This window comes from Dacryopinax primogenitus, assembly GCF_000292625.1.
Source record: "Dacryopinax primogenitus strain DJM-731 SS1 chromosome Unknown DACRYscaffold_16, whole genome shotgun sequence".
NCBI classification, from domain to species: domain Eukaryota; kingdom Fungi; phylum Basidiomycota; class Dacrymycetes; order Dacrymycetales; family Dacrymycetaceae; genus Dacryopinax; species Dacryopinax primogenitus.
This window is the reverse complement of record NW_024467213.1, coordinates 404,697-417,881: the sequence shown is the minus strand read 5'-3', so window position 1 is coordinate 417,881 and position 13,185 is coordinate 404,697. Positions and strand designations below refer to the sequence as shown.

At 50.4% G+C, this 13,185-nt stretch overlaps 5 protein-coding genes across 5 annotated transcripts; 3 read left to right on the top strand and 2 right to left on the bottom strand.

Moving 5' to 3' along the window:
• Positions 1-1,138: 1,138 nt before the first annotated feature.
• DACRYDRAFT_23892 (FAD/NADP-binding domain-containing protein) lies at positions 1,139-3,664 on the bottom strand. Its single transcript, XM_040773442.1, has 9 exons — positions 3,367-3,664; positions 3,198-3,313; positions 3,049-3,145; positions 2,954-2,996; positions 2,845-2,891; positions 2,450-2,795; positions 2,092-2,397; positions 1,775-2,041; positions 1,139-1,727 (listed from the first exon to the last, which is right to left on the bottom strand). Exons 1-9 carry the CDS (start codon positions 3,388-3,390, stop codon positions 1,204-1,206), a joined length of 1,770 nt encoding a protein of 589 aa, XP_040626202.1. The 5' UTR covers positions 3,391-3,664; the 3' UTR covers positions 1,139-1,203.
• A 444-nt stretch (positions 3,665-4,108) lies between these two features.
• On the top strand, positions 4,109-6,269 carry DACRYDRAFT_118048 (S-adenosyl-L-methionine-dependent methyltransferase; the record flags this gene model as incomplete). The annotated part of the gene is made up of 7 exons (XM_040770513.1): positions 4,109-4,913; positions 4,972-5,183; positions 5,236-5,526; positions 5,577-5,747; positions 5,796-5,997; positions 6,044-6,104; positions 6,155-6,269. The coding sequence occupies exons 1-7, from the start codon at positions 4,490-4,492 to the stop codon at positions 6,267-6,269; spliced, it is 1,476 nt and encodes a 491-aa protein (XP_040626201.1). The 5' UTR covers positions 4,109-4,489.
• Positions 6,270-6,438: 169 nt separating this feature from the next.
• On the bottom strand, positions 6,439-7,724 carry DACRYDRAFT_82414 (NADP-binding protein; the record flags this gene model as incomplete). The annotated part of the gene is made up of 4 exons (XM_040776566.1): positions 7,525-7,724; positions 7,362-7,475; positions 6,796-7,314; positions 6,439-6,748 (listed from the first exon to the last, which is right to left on the bottom strand). Exons 1-4 carry the CDS (start codon positions 7,542-7,544, stop codon positions 6,439-6,441), a joined length of 963 nt encoding a protein of 320 aa, XP_040626200.1. The 5' UTR covers positions 7,545-7,724.
• A 478-nt stretch (positions 7,725-8,202) lies between these two features.
• Positions 8,203-9,860, top strand: DACRYDRAFT_82409 (DUF803-domain-containing protein; the record flags this gene model as incomplete). The annotated part of the gene is made up of 7 exons (XM_040776565.1): positions 8,203-8,298; positions 8,348-8,444; positions 8,495-8,509; positions 8,559-8,634; positions 8,686-8,846; positions 8,895-9,186; positions 9,234-9,860. 7 exons carry the CDS (start codon positions 8,203-8,205, stop codon positions 9,805-9,807), a joined length of 1,311 nt encoding a protein of 436 aa, XP_040626199.1. The 3' UTR covers positions 9,808-9,860.
• Positions 9,861-10,073: 213 nt separating this feature from the next.
• DACRYDRAFT_118045 (Creatinase/aminopeptidase) lies at positions 10,074-13,089 on the top strand (the record flags this gene model as incomplete). The annotated part of the gene is made up of 20 exons (XM_040770512.1): positions 10,074-10,168; positions 10,218-10,240; positions 10,288-10,356; positions 10,409-10,490; positions 10,537-10,568; positions 10,613-10,644; positions 10,697-10,892; positions 10,938-11,075; positions 11,128-11,303; positions 11,357-11,518; positions 11,570-11,661; positions 11,709-11,770; positions 11,818-11,895; positions 11,947-11,987; positions 12,035-12,134; positions 12,245-12,295; positions 12,346-12,352; positions 12,401-12,519; positions 12,577-12,701; positions 12,749-13,089. 20 exons carry the CDS (start codon positions 10,074-10,076, stop codon positions 12,914-12,916), a joined length of 1,848 nt encoding a protein of 615 aa, XP_040626198.1. The 3' UTR covers positions 12,917-13,089.
• Positions 13,090-13,185: the final 96 nt, after the last annotated feature.

Below are 13,185 nucleotides of genomic sequence, written 5' to 3'. Positions count from 1 at the left end.
TTACCTTACTCTTAATACTACTCCTCTACTCTACAGTCAATCTTTACTTTTACTCTCTGGTTTCCTCATTCCAACCGTTGATTCGAATCCTCGAACCAACCTGGCTACGCTCGTTAACACCTTCGAGTCCTCTTGCAACGCAGCCCTTTCGGACTCTCGTCTTCGGATTGCTCACTCTTGGGCGGGCATTGGCCATGCTCCGGCTTGGGGTTAGGGACGCATATCGAACCCTCGAATCGACCTTCGGACTTCCCTTCCTCTAGAGTCTAATTAATTAGGCTACTACTAAACGACCAAGCTACTACTGTGCTGCACATTCGAATTTCGAGTTCGAATCCGATCTTCGAACGCCTCTTTGAACGACGTGTCGAACTCGGCCGGACCGGACTATTGGAAGCAAGGAGTGGACCCTATACATAGCATTAGGTAATATAGAGTAGACATAGATTAGTAGTAGTCCGAAGGTTCGAACCGCTCCGAACGTATATAGGAGGATTCGGATACTTCGGATAGGGACGCTCGGACTCCTCTCTCTCACTTACTCTTTACTTCACTTTTTCAAGCCGGGTGATCACTTAACTTACACCTAATACTACTGCTTTACTCTACAGTCACTCTTTATTCTATCCCCTACTAGGACCGTTCTGTGTCTCGATTCGAACGCTCGACCTGAGAAGACTACATTCGCTCACCTTCGAGTCCATCCTCTGATCTCTCTCTTTTGGATTCCCCTCGGATAGCTGCGTCAGGATTCGGAAAGCACAACGGAACCTCGAATTGACCTTAGTATTGCGCTATCCTTGGAGTTAACCGTCGATTCGGCCTTGTTTTGATCTCGTGCTACCTACTACGAAGTACGGGCCACCACTGTCGACTCCCCCTCCAGCGGACCTTCTCCTGACGCCTCATTGGGAGGCGTCGAGTACATTACTCCTTCGGAACTACCTTCGATTACTACTGGGACGACGACTACAGGCTACTATCTACTTGACCCGGGCTACTACAGTCAACTCCCCCTCCAGCGGACTTACTCCTGACGCCTCATTGGGAGGTGTAGAGTGCAGCAATGCAGCAGTTGGCTGAATTCTTGACGTTCAGAATGGAGAATGATACTGTGTTCGTAATGGTATTGAAATATTTGACATAGTCTACTTATATCTACATAACCAGCCTACCGACATGATCTCATCGAGAGTTAATAAGTTAGACAATGATAGTTGAAGAGCCGTTGACCATCGGTGCGAACTCGTCTCTCTCAATGCCAGTGAGAGGCTTAGGACCGTACAGGGTAGGAGCGACCTCGGTAGACTGAGCCCCGGACTCAATCAAACGATCAATGATGATGAGTTCTTTTTTCCTCTCCTTCTCATCCTTGTCCTCGACCCGGATCAATCCGAGACTACTGTGCTTCACACGTACAGCAAGGCCATCCATGTCCTCGTTACTGAAGTTGGCCTCCGTGTCATACATGATGTGGACAGCCTTGCGCGCGTTAATTTCCTTCACAACGGCGCGCGCTTCCTCATCGTCTTCGCCGAATATCTCGTCCACTTGATTGGGTGTGAGCATCTTGCCGGTAGGCGAGAACAAGGTGGGGTCGATCCGAGCGCCGACGGCCTCGTGCATCTCCGGGTCTGTAGCCGCGAACACATGCTGCACGAAGTCCATAGTCTTGTTGACCTCATCTGCGGACAAAGTCTTCCCGGTCTCCGCGGCACCTTGGATAACTACGAATGTGTGAGGAATGGCGGGACATGTGTAACTGCCGACTTACCAGGACGGATCAGATCGAATGCACGATCAAAGTTGTCGGAGTTGATATCCGCAAGGACCGCTTCAGATTGAGCCAGCATTTGCTTGTACGCACTCATGACGACCAATGAGAACCTAGTGTAGGCAGTGCCGACCTTCTTATCGTGGTAATGCCAACACTGCTCCTCCGGAAAGTCGCCACGAATAGAGGAAGCTATAGAAGCAGCAGCGGACAAACCGTCCGTGAAGGCAAGGTGAACACCAGAAGAGAAGAAAGGGTCGATGAAAGCTACAACATCTCAGCGACGGCAACATGTAAAATGTATGTTATAGACGTACCAGCGGCATCCCCAACCAAGCGCCAATGATCCCCAGAATAGCACTTGGCCGCGTAGCTGAAGTCGGCTGCCGCCTGAACAATAGGGTGGACTCCATCATCCACGAGTTCGGCCTCGCCAAGGAGCTCGCAGAGGCCAGGGGTGAGCTTCAAGCAATCAAGATAATGGTCCTTCAGTGAACGAGGATTGCCCCCGTTGGCCTCGGTGGCCCGCTTCTTCCGCTCGTTGCTCTTCGCCTGATTCATAACAACACCAACGCTGGTGGTGCCGTTATGGAGAGGAATGAACCAATTCCAGCCAGTCTCATCTGAAGGACCCTCTGAGTCTCGCTAAAACGCAAATACGCGATTACGACGTACCAGTAAGAGCCTCGAACCAGGGGGCATTGTGCCTCGTCGTTCCAGGCCTATACTGCTTCGTGCCCTTCCAATAGCCCCAGCACGCGACATTGTCAAGAGTGAGGTTCTTGTCACGGTTCTTCAGATACCTTGTCGAAATCAGACCAGCACGACCAGAAGCATCGACAAGGTAATCATATTCCATGCGGCCGAACTCCTTCGACCTGGTCCGATAGGTCACAGCGATGGGACGCTTAGTCGGGTCATTATCCGTGAACTCGATTTCGGTGACTGTAACTTCCTCGAAAACTTTCGCCCCGCACTTCGCGGCATGCCTCAGGATGAGTTCGTCGAATTCCGAACGGACCTGAAAGAATTTAGGACAACTTGGTAGAATCAGGGACGAAGGCACATACAACGTTCCACGCGCCATTGTTGGGGTCCAGAGAGATGAAATCCGTGTCTAACGAGCAAGATCAATACGATTGCCGAAAATTCACGAAGCCTTTAGGGAGGTGTACGTACAAGCTTCCCTTTTCCATTGAACAAATTTCACCGCGGCGCCGGGCTGTATACGCAAAGTTTAGCCATAAGTGGGCTCACAAAAGAAAGAAGCATACCTTGGGGGTAAAACCATGGTTCATGATCGTTTCCTCCAGGTCTATAAACTTCATGAAAGGACGGACGGACGGCAGCATACTTTCGCCTATATGGTATCTACGCGAAAATAGTCAGATGGACAACTTGCATAGGATGTGCGAACACATACCGAGGAAACTTCGCCTTCTCAAGGACTACCACCTCAAACCCCTCCCGGGAAAGAGCAGCAGCAGTGAATGCACCACCTGGTCCACCACCGATGACCAGAATTTGAGCCTTCTTGGGCTGGATGATGTCAGTGAGATCAAACAGATGTAAAGCAGCGCCAAAGTGCTAACCAGAGAATCGAGAGTTACCGACATGGCTGGAAGGTGCTGTTGAAAGCGCTGTGAGCCGCAAGGTAAGAGTGGTTAAACTCGTGTAATCAGGGAACCACAGAGATAGATGCGAGGTAGAGAAGTCCATATTTATACAGTGAAAGTGCTATCGTAGGGAATGGCGGGGAGCGCGAAGGCCCGCTCGCTCATTCCATCCATTTCGAGAAAAGAATTCAGTCGTGGCGGCCTTACTGCGGCCGTTGAGGAGAGGCGGAAGGCGTCCCATCTGTTGCCATGTGAGACTGAAAATTCTTCGAAAGACGGGGTGTGGATAGGCTAGGCATGAGATAGAGTAGCCAGATTAGGCCGAACGAGAACCTTTTCTGCTGCTCGTAAGGCGAGCATTGTTTTTTATCCTTTTCCTCCACCGCAAATGGAAAGATTTAGAGCATTGTAGTCCGCACAGGCCCTCCTTCCGGCCAATTCAGCCTTCAACCATTCTGATGCGACACTGCCCCTGGTGTTCCGGGTCGGCTCTCACAAGCGACTAGTTAATTCTCCAACTATATGTGTATCTTGGCCTAACCGCTCGCAGGGGTTTGAGCGGCTTTTGACAGATCCCAGACGATCAACCGTTCCATCGGAGAGCCACAAGATCCTTATTGGATAACAATTTGCCGCATTTGGATGTCCCGAAATTGCCACGATCAGAGAGCTACCAACGAGATCTACCAGCAATGTTTAGGAATGCAGTGGGCCGATAGAGAAGATGAAGGCGGGAAGGAGATAGAGACGTCGAGGCCGCAACGGGAGCAACATGATGAGAACACCGGAGTCAGTGCGGCTTTAGAGGAGCTCAGAATATGAATCACGTTTCGCGACGTCAACGAAGTCCGTGCTTGATCCGAAAAAATCCGCTAAGTTTGCGCATATGTCATCCAACGTGCGAAGGTCTTGCCCTGAAAACAGACGCAGTAGTGAGGTGTCAGCTGGTCACGATGGTGGACTGATGTGTTATCGCCTCTAAGGCCACTCGCGGGCCTCCAATCAGCAGCTAGAGCCAGAGCCTCTCCCAGCAGTGGTAATCCATTAAGTAGAGCATGCAGAGCGCAGACGGGAATCCAACTGGTTGCGCGAGAACACCATGGGGAACGCGAACACCAAGTTGGAGCCTGAGAAACCCAGCGCACCACCAGATCCTTTGATTGTTCTGGTGTCCTCCCTCAACGACGCCGTGGACGCTCTACAAAAAGTTCTCCAAGTGCGTCAGCTACCTGCATTCGAGCTTGACAGTCCAATTCCGCATCCATTGGACTCTGGACTGCCTGATCCAGTGAGTTGGTTCGCAAGGAAAGCAATCGTCGGTCTTTGTAGCAAGATCATCGCCACTGTCGAAAGCCCTGCGGAGCGAGCTCTCGTCCTGTCCAACGCCTGGTTGATTCCAGTCGCACTGAATGTCGTTATTGAGAGCGAACCTCCTGTGGTCGACCTCATTGCGGAGACTGGTGAGATCGGAGCGACCGTGACCAGTCTCGCTGGGAAGACAGGGATTGATGCTGCTAAACTGCGTATGCTCAACTCTTCTATACTTTGATGGCAATGGCACTCACGTTTTCTGGTGATCAGGATCGATTCTACGCGTTCTAACCTCAGAGTCCTTCTTCAAGGAAATCACCCCCGGACGTTATGTTCTCAATCGACCGTCGAGCGTGTTGGTTACTGGGAATGCAATCGGTGATTTGGTATCTTTTACGTCGGGACCGAGCATGAGGGGTGGTTCTGTTCTGTCCAAGGCACTTCGTCATGACGGCCTTCCTGCAGGGGATAAATATGAAGAGGTGCGTGTTTTGTCTCTCCTCCAATGCACTGGAATTCACTGTGTTCAAGCAGACTGTGTTCAAGCAGACCGCGTTCCAACTCTATCATCAGAAGGCCTTGTACCCATGGCTTATGGAGAATCCTCGTTATTTGACGCGTTTCCATCGCGGCATGACCCAACTTGAGCTCTATATGGATCCAGGCATCTCCTGTGACTATCCTTGGGAAGAGCTCGGAGAATCCGTCACGCTGGTCGATGTGGGCAGTGGGCGTGGCGGTCTTACCATGACCCTGCTCAAACGCTTCCCAAAGTGGAAGGCGGTCTTGCAAGATCGGGCTGAGGCATTGTCGGCAATTCGAGAAGTGAGAGTCTGTCTGTCTTGCAGATGTATGTAGCTGACACGTCTTCTCAGTTCTGGGAGAAAGAGGCAACCGACATCGTTGACGCGGATCGTGTCTCTTTCTTGGCTCAGGATTTCTTCCAAGTGACAAGCCTGCGTGCGACAGATGACTCTCACTATGTGTTCATGATCAAGAACGTACTTCACAACTGGGGCGATGAGCATTGCCTCAAAATCCTTCGTGTATGCGCCGTCCTTCTCCAGCATATTATATCTGACATGCGTTTTCAGAATCTTGGCCCTGCCGCGGCTCCTGGCTCTACCCTCCTTGTCTGCACGTATATGCCAGCTATCCCACAACCCGATGAGAAGCATATCACTGTGAAGGAATACTTCGACGGGATCTCTGGGAAGGATATGCGCGAGATCCAGGAGATGCATCTGCCCATTCCTGAACCACTGTGGGCAGACTGGGGATATGGGAACGCATATGGTACATCATCCATTTATGTCTACATCGTGGTTCTAACCATGCGTAGAAACCCGCTCTGGTGCTGCCATGACCGGTCTGCTCAACGCCGCAGGAAGGGATATATATGAGTGAGTCTAATCCGCTTGTTGAATGGGGTCAGGAACTGACTCCTTTCAAGCTTGAGAAATTTGCTCAGTGCTGCCTCATGGGAGGTCGCGTCTTCGACACAAATGCGTTCAGCGGCTTCAATGATCAAGGCCATCAAACTGCAACCCGCGCCTCTCCCTAACTAGGTATCCTATATAATAGTGTATTGTGAACTATGATCCTATATTGTCTGTAATATGCAACCATCGTCCTTACTCAATTATCTATCTAGAGTGATATGCGAAACAAGAAGGTATCAAAAAGTTGAGGTATACCAGCCAACTATCAATTTTGGTATCTGGCCCAAAGGAACAACTAAGACGAAGTACGAGCCATCTGAGCCTCGCTCCACTCCCAGAGTTTCTTTTGAAGCGCCTCGTCTTGAGCAAGTTTGGCGCACTTTGCACGCTGACCAATAGGTATGTAGTACTCACCGCTAATCCCCTTTGCGTCGGGGCTCGTGGATACGAACAACCCTGTCAAAGCGCCTTGCTGGGGAGAGATGCCGATCAATCTGTACAATGCGAGGAACACGCCGGCGAAGCATCCCAGTTCACGAGCGATCGGGTTCATCAAGTTGGTCACGATCACCCCGGGGTCGTGCGAGTTGATAGTGACATTCGTGCTGTCGGAATGTCAGGGCCGATGCTGAAAGTGAATTTTTGCACCTACACTCCCCGATTTTTCAACAGCTTGGCAAGGTAATTCGACATGAGCACGTTGCATAACTTGGCTTGGGCATACTTGGCCATAGCATCGTCGAGATCCTTCTGTTTGGACGGGCCAAGCTTTGTGAAATCGATCCCTTTCGCTACGAGTGAGTGGTTTCGTGACGCCGTTACAACAATTCGGACGTCATCCAATGTCTGCTTCTCCAGGAATGGAAGAAGGGTCATGATGAACGCGAAATGGCCCAGATGCTGTATACCGACTGTGGGCTCGATGCCGTCCGTGGTACTCTCCAGGGAAGTCATTACCAATCCTGCATTGAGGTGAACGATGTCAATGCGATCAGTTTTCTCCATCAGGAGTTTGGCAGATTCTATGGATTCTGCAATAGACTCGAGGTTGAGCTTGTGGTATTCGAGTTGGGCAGAGGGATGTGTATTCTTGATCTCCGCGATCACCCCCTGCGCTTGGGCCTCGCCCCTACTCAAGATGTACACTTTGGCGCCATGGGTTGCAAGTTGTCTTATTTGTGTTCAGTTCATCTCCATGCCTGCCGGAAATCAACATACCGGCAGATCTCTGCTCCGATACCACTAGAGCCACCAGTGACCACGGCGACTTTACCGGTTAGGTCGGGTATCTTTTCCGCAGAGTAAAAGCGCTTGTACGGAAGGACGTCGATGCTGGCCTCGGATCAGCTTCGACTTCAACATGAGACGATGTTGAACCAACTCCTGAAGGACTGAGTCCATGGTCTTCCGGTTGCTTGATGCTGATAATGTTGGCGGCTACACGGGGGGCAAGAACGGGCTGATACACTTTGTAGGGACGGATGCTTTTGGAAGAAGTTGCAAGTCCGCAGTGTTGGAACAAGAAAGCGCGACCGACAGGGGGCGCTTTGATAATTATATCCGATGTTAATCAGTATATCGATTTGCCTTTTGACAGTCTGTTCAATTGAGAAATCGTGCGCCCTGTTTCTCCCCGGAAATCAGAGCAGGGTATCGGGCATGTTGCCAGAGACGCAATTTCCACGCGTCCCTGTTTTCAACCCCTGAAAGCCCTATAACGTGCATGTGGCCAGCGCGTGGTATTGCATGCGTGGCGGCAACAAAATTTCTCGGTGATGTGTTTGGGGAATCAAGATTGGTCGCATTCATCGAGATCCAAACCATTAATACATTGCTGTGGGATGTATGTTGGCGACTTCCTAAATGTCTTGTTGGTCGTAAGAAAAGAAAGTGAGATGTCCCACCAAGGGTTAGGGACTAACCCTTTCGGAATGTGCGGTGCGGGACCCTGTGGTATTCCCGACCGTTTCGCGTGTATACTCGACCTGAGCGCAGCCATCTTCCACTCCTCCCACAACTAACCGCTGCCCTTCGTTGTTGTCTCCCTCCCCCGGCAACCATGGAGGATCGGTGGATTGGGTTAATACTCGCCGTGCTGGGCAACTCAGCCATCGGATCCAGCTTCATCATAATCAAAATGGTATGTAGCGACGTTGTGACTACGTGGAGGCGCTCGTGAAGTTCTCATCGCATGCACAAAATAGGGCTTGAACGCGGCGGCGGAACGAGCAGGACACAGTAACGCATCTGATAAATACGTATACCTAAGAAATCCATTATGGTGGTTGGGGATGACGACGAGTGCGTACCTTGCTTGACATGAATCCCTCACGTTGTTCATCGATCTTCAGTGATTTCGGGAGAATGTGCGTGGCTCGTGCTCGGTTTGCATGCTCTTTATAACGCCGTCTTTAGTGATGAACTTCGCTGCATATGCATTCGCCCCTCCAATACTAGTCACCCCTCTGGGAGCACTCAGCGTGATCATAGGGTGCGTCTCACCGTCATCCACGAAGCCCCCCGGATTAACGTCTTCCATCAGAGCGGTTCTTGCTTCAATCTTCCTGCAGGAAGAGCTCGGCCACCTCGGTGTGGTAGCATGCACATTATGTTTGCTCGGATCCCTCATAATCGTATTACACGCTCCGGCGGACAAAGATATCCAAACAGTCGATGAGATCTTGCATTATGCTCTGCAGCCAGGTGCGCCCGACAGTATTCCACGCGGACAGGAAGCTGATATCTTTCTAGCCTTCCTCTTATATTGCCTCATCGTTCTGATTGTCAGCGTCGTCTTCATCTACGTCTTGGCACCCAAATATGGCAAGAAGAGCCCAATTATATACCTCACTATATGCTCGCTCGTTGGTTCAGTGTCAGTTATGGGCATCAAAGGATTCGGTATCGCGCTCAAGCTCACATTCGCTGGCAACAACCAGCTCACACACCCCAGCACATACGTATTTGGCATTGTCGTTGTTCTGTCAATCTTGGTGCAGATGAACTACTTCAACAAGGCATTGGATATCTTCTCGACCAACGTGTATGTACTGTTCTCGGCGCAGATACATCCGATTAACGTAATTTTAGCGTCAACCCCATCTACTACGTCGGCTTTTCTACAGCCGTTATTCTCGCCTCCATCATATTATTCCAAGGGTTCAATACCGGCGATGGTGTCAGTATTGCATCTCTCATCGTTGGCTTTCTGATCACCTTCCTTGGCGTTCATCTCCTGAACATGAACCACAAGCCCGACTTCCCAGATCCAGATCAACCACATGTGCCGCTGGAGCATGGCCTGATGAATCCTCGACTCAGCATATCAGGCCGCATGTCAATAGACTCTCCTCGGACGACCGAGTGGACACCGCATCATACCCACCGAGGAGGTTCAGGTTATCGAATGCATAACGGAGGGTCAGCGAGTGGATCAGGCTGGGGTATTGGTAATGGTAATATCACGCAAGAGCCGGATATTAGCCTGGACGAAGTACGAGAAGAGGAGGAAGAAGAATTTGAGGGAGACGAGACTACGCGGTTGACGGGGAAGGGTCGGAGGAGAGAAGAGCGAAGGAAGTCAATCGAGGCGGGGGATCTCGAGGCCGCTGTTGGCTCACCACATACCCAATCGAACGGTCGGACAAATGTAGGACGAATATAGCACCACTGTAGTTCGCTGCCGGCCGGCGATCTGTATACCTATATGGACTTTTCATGTCACGGCTCTATCTCGGGATCGGCAATCCATACACCGGATGTCGTTTGTAAGGGTGCAGCCGCCAGCCGCCCCCAAACAGTGACGTTGAGCACGCGACCTGCCTGTTGCTGGCACACATGCTGCCCCGCACTATCTTCCGACCCCTTGTATTCTATACCTCCTATCGTCCTGGAATTCCTTGTAACTATACGATTCGGTTTGCGAGCACCATGGTACAAACGAAGTCTAAGACGGTTCCAACCACAGAGCGACTAAAGGCGCTGAGAGAGTTTATGAGACGACCAGAGTGCAATGTTCAAGCCTAGTGTGTCCACCTGGCCTTAATCCATTATGTGGATCTGACGTATCGCCAGTGTCATACCTTCAGAAGATCAGCGTATGCCGTGTCTAGCAGAATTAAGTTTCGATCTGAGAGTGTCGTAGATGCGAGTGAATACTTGGCGGACTGCGATGCACGACGCGCTTGGATTTCGGGATTCAGCGGGTCTGCAGGTGTGCTCCGACGACCAACAGTATCTCTCGGGCTACTCTAACACCTCTATAGGTTGTGCTGTTGTCACCCTAGACAATGCGCATCTGTTCACTGATGGGCGATACTTCCTGCAAGCGGAGCAACAGCTCGACAGGTGAGCTGCCCGTCACCCTCTTCGTACTCTCTCTCACGTTTCGTAGTAACTGGCAATTGATGAAGCAAGGACTGAAAGGTGAATACGTTGATGTGGGATGATATCTTCCTGAATCCAGCCAGGTGTGCCAACGTGGCAGAAGTTCCTATCTGAGGTGCGCTCTATGCAACGACCTTGTTATGTTCCACTCACGACCTGATGTGCAGAATCTACCAAAGGGAACTAAGGTTGGCATCGATTCAACTCTAATATCTGCCGAAGATGCACGAGTGCTCAAGGAAGATTTGGGCAAGAAGGACTCCTCCCTTGTGCCAGTAAGCTGGAATATTGTCGACAGAATATGGCTAGATCGCCCGGCCCGACCAAAGAATCCCATCATCGCCCATGAGCTTGAGTATGCTGGTGAGCTACAGAGACTGCTCGTCCGACCTCTCTGATCCCTCCTAGGAAAATCTTCGACGGAGAAAATCAAGGAAATCAGGGAATATCTGGTCAAGAACAATTTCAGCTCAATAGTGGTCAGCATGCTAGACGATGTGGCATGGCTGTTCAACCTAAGAGGCAGTGATATCGCCTACAATCCGGGTATATAGCAACTTACTCTGATGTGTGGTGAAGCAGTCTGACACGCCAGTAGTGTTCTTCGCATATGCCCTCATAACGGACAAGGCCGCCATTCTATTTGTCGACCCAGCCCAGCTAACTGAGGAAGTTCGAAAATATCTCGGCTCCGAGATTAACATTCAACCTTACGACTGCTTCTGGTCTCATCTCGCCGAACATAAGAGTACTCTTTCTGTGAATCCAGAAAAGGTAGTAGGCCAATACATAGACATTTTTACCCTAAACTCACAAGTCCTCGACAGAAAATTCTCATTAGTAGAACAACAAGTTGGGCCATCGCCAGAGCGCTGGAGGAGCAGAGGGTTGCTGTTGGTCGATCGCCGGTTGCGGACTTGAAGGCCGTGAAGAACGAAGTTGAAATCGAGGGTTTTCGACAGTCGAATATCCGCGACGGTGCCGCCCTTGTATATCGACATTTCATCGCACACCCCAGCATTACTCATACGGCTTCATAGGTCCGTTATTTCGCGTGGTTGGAAGAACAGCTACACCAGCACAAGACGCTGTCTGAGACTGATGCGGCAGATCAGCTGGAGAAGTATCGCTCGTGCGTAACTTGCATGTCAATGTGGTGCAGCGATTCATTGTCAACAGAGAGATGGAGCTCTTCATGGGCTTATCATTCCCTACTATATCCGCGACGGGATCTAACGGAGGTTTGTATCTGACAGATATTCATGTATCAGTGCTAATCTAGTACCAGCGATCATTCATTACCAACCCGATCGGAACGATTGCGCTACGATCGAGCTAGACAGTCTGTATCTTTGTGATTCCGGAGGTAAGTTATCGTCCCTGATTGTTGCGTTTGTATGAAAACATGAGTGAACAGCACAATACAAGGATGGGACTACAGATACTACACGAACTTGGGTGCGTTTACCTTGGCTATTTCAAATCCGCCTGTTTCATGTCTGCAGGCATTTGGTATCCCGAAGGAAGAAGAAATCCGAGCCTTTACCCGCGTTTTACAAGGTCACATGGCAATTGACATGGCCGTCTTTCCGGAAGAAACATCTGGTGCGTCCTCTGAAAGAAAGTCGTAACGCAAGCTCACATGCCACTCGGGATAGGTTACATATTGTAAGTGAAAACCTCACCTACCCGAGCCGTGCTCTGAAAGCTTGGACTTGACATAAGAGATGCTTTTGCGCGCCGCCCATTATGGATAGATGGTCTAGGTGAGTCACGGCAGATAATTCAGTGTGTGCGCTGCTCACTTTTACCTTAGATTATCGGTACGGACCTCTTATCGCGCATGATATACATCACTCAAACTCATGAAGACACGGGACTGGGCATGGAGTGGGCAGTTTTCTAAATGTACACGAGGGACCGCATGGCATTGGTCAGCGCATCGTCCTCAACGACACTGCCCTAAAAGCCGGCATGGTCGTGTCGGATGGTGAGACTCGCTTTATCCTCCTACCCCTCCTCCCAATACCTACTAATACGTTGGTAGAACCGGGATATTACGCCGATGGTCGCTTCGGCATCCGCATCGAGAATGTCATCATTGTGCGAAAAGCGGATACCCCCAATCGCTTTGGTGATCGAGATTATTATACCTTTGAGCATGTTACAATGGTCTCTTTCCCACCGAACTGTTCCGGCATCTACTGATTTTGTTACAGTGCCCGATTCAAACCAGCCTGGTTGATGTCTCCTTGCTGACGAAAGCGGAGAAGGTTTGGCTCAATGAGTACCATACAGAGATAGAACAGAAGTTGTTGCCTTTGCTCGAAGCGAAGCATGATGAACGAGCTATAACTTGGCTGAAGAGGCAATGTGCTGCGGTCTAAAGGCAATGGAAACTTGGGCATTACTTTGGCAAATCGTCAACCCTGTATCAGTACTGTACTCAGCAGGTTAACCGTGGAGCATGCCCAAGGTTTCTCGGTGCATAGTTCCAGCCCCTAGTTGAACACTTGTCCTTGTGAGATACAAGATTTCTTATCCATAGCCTATTGCTGAATCCACTATTGCATCTGGGTTGCTCTCAATTTTTTTGTGGTTGCCAATATGCGTGCTACGGAGGATCACTTGGACGCATCATTGACGTTGAGAGGAA

Coding starts and splice junctions, on each gene's coding strand:
- DACRYDRAFT_23892 (XM_040773442.1), bottom strand. CDS start 3,390: ATGTCGGTAACTCTCGATTCTCTG. Junction 2,892..2,953: donor TCAATGGAAAAGGGAAGCTT/GTACGTACACCT, acceptor CTTGCTCGTTAG/ACACGGATTTCATCTCTCTG. Junction 2,796..2,844: donor ACAATGGCGCGTGGAACGTT/GTATGTGCCTTC, acceptor AAATTCTTTCAG/GTCCGTTCGGAATTCGACGA.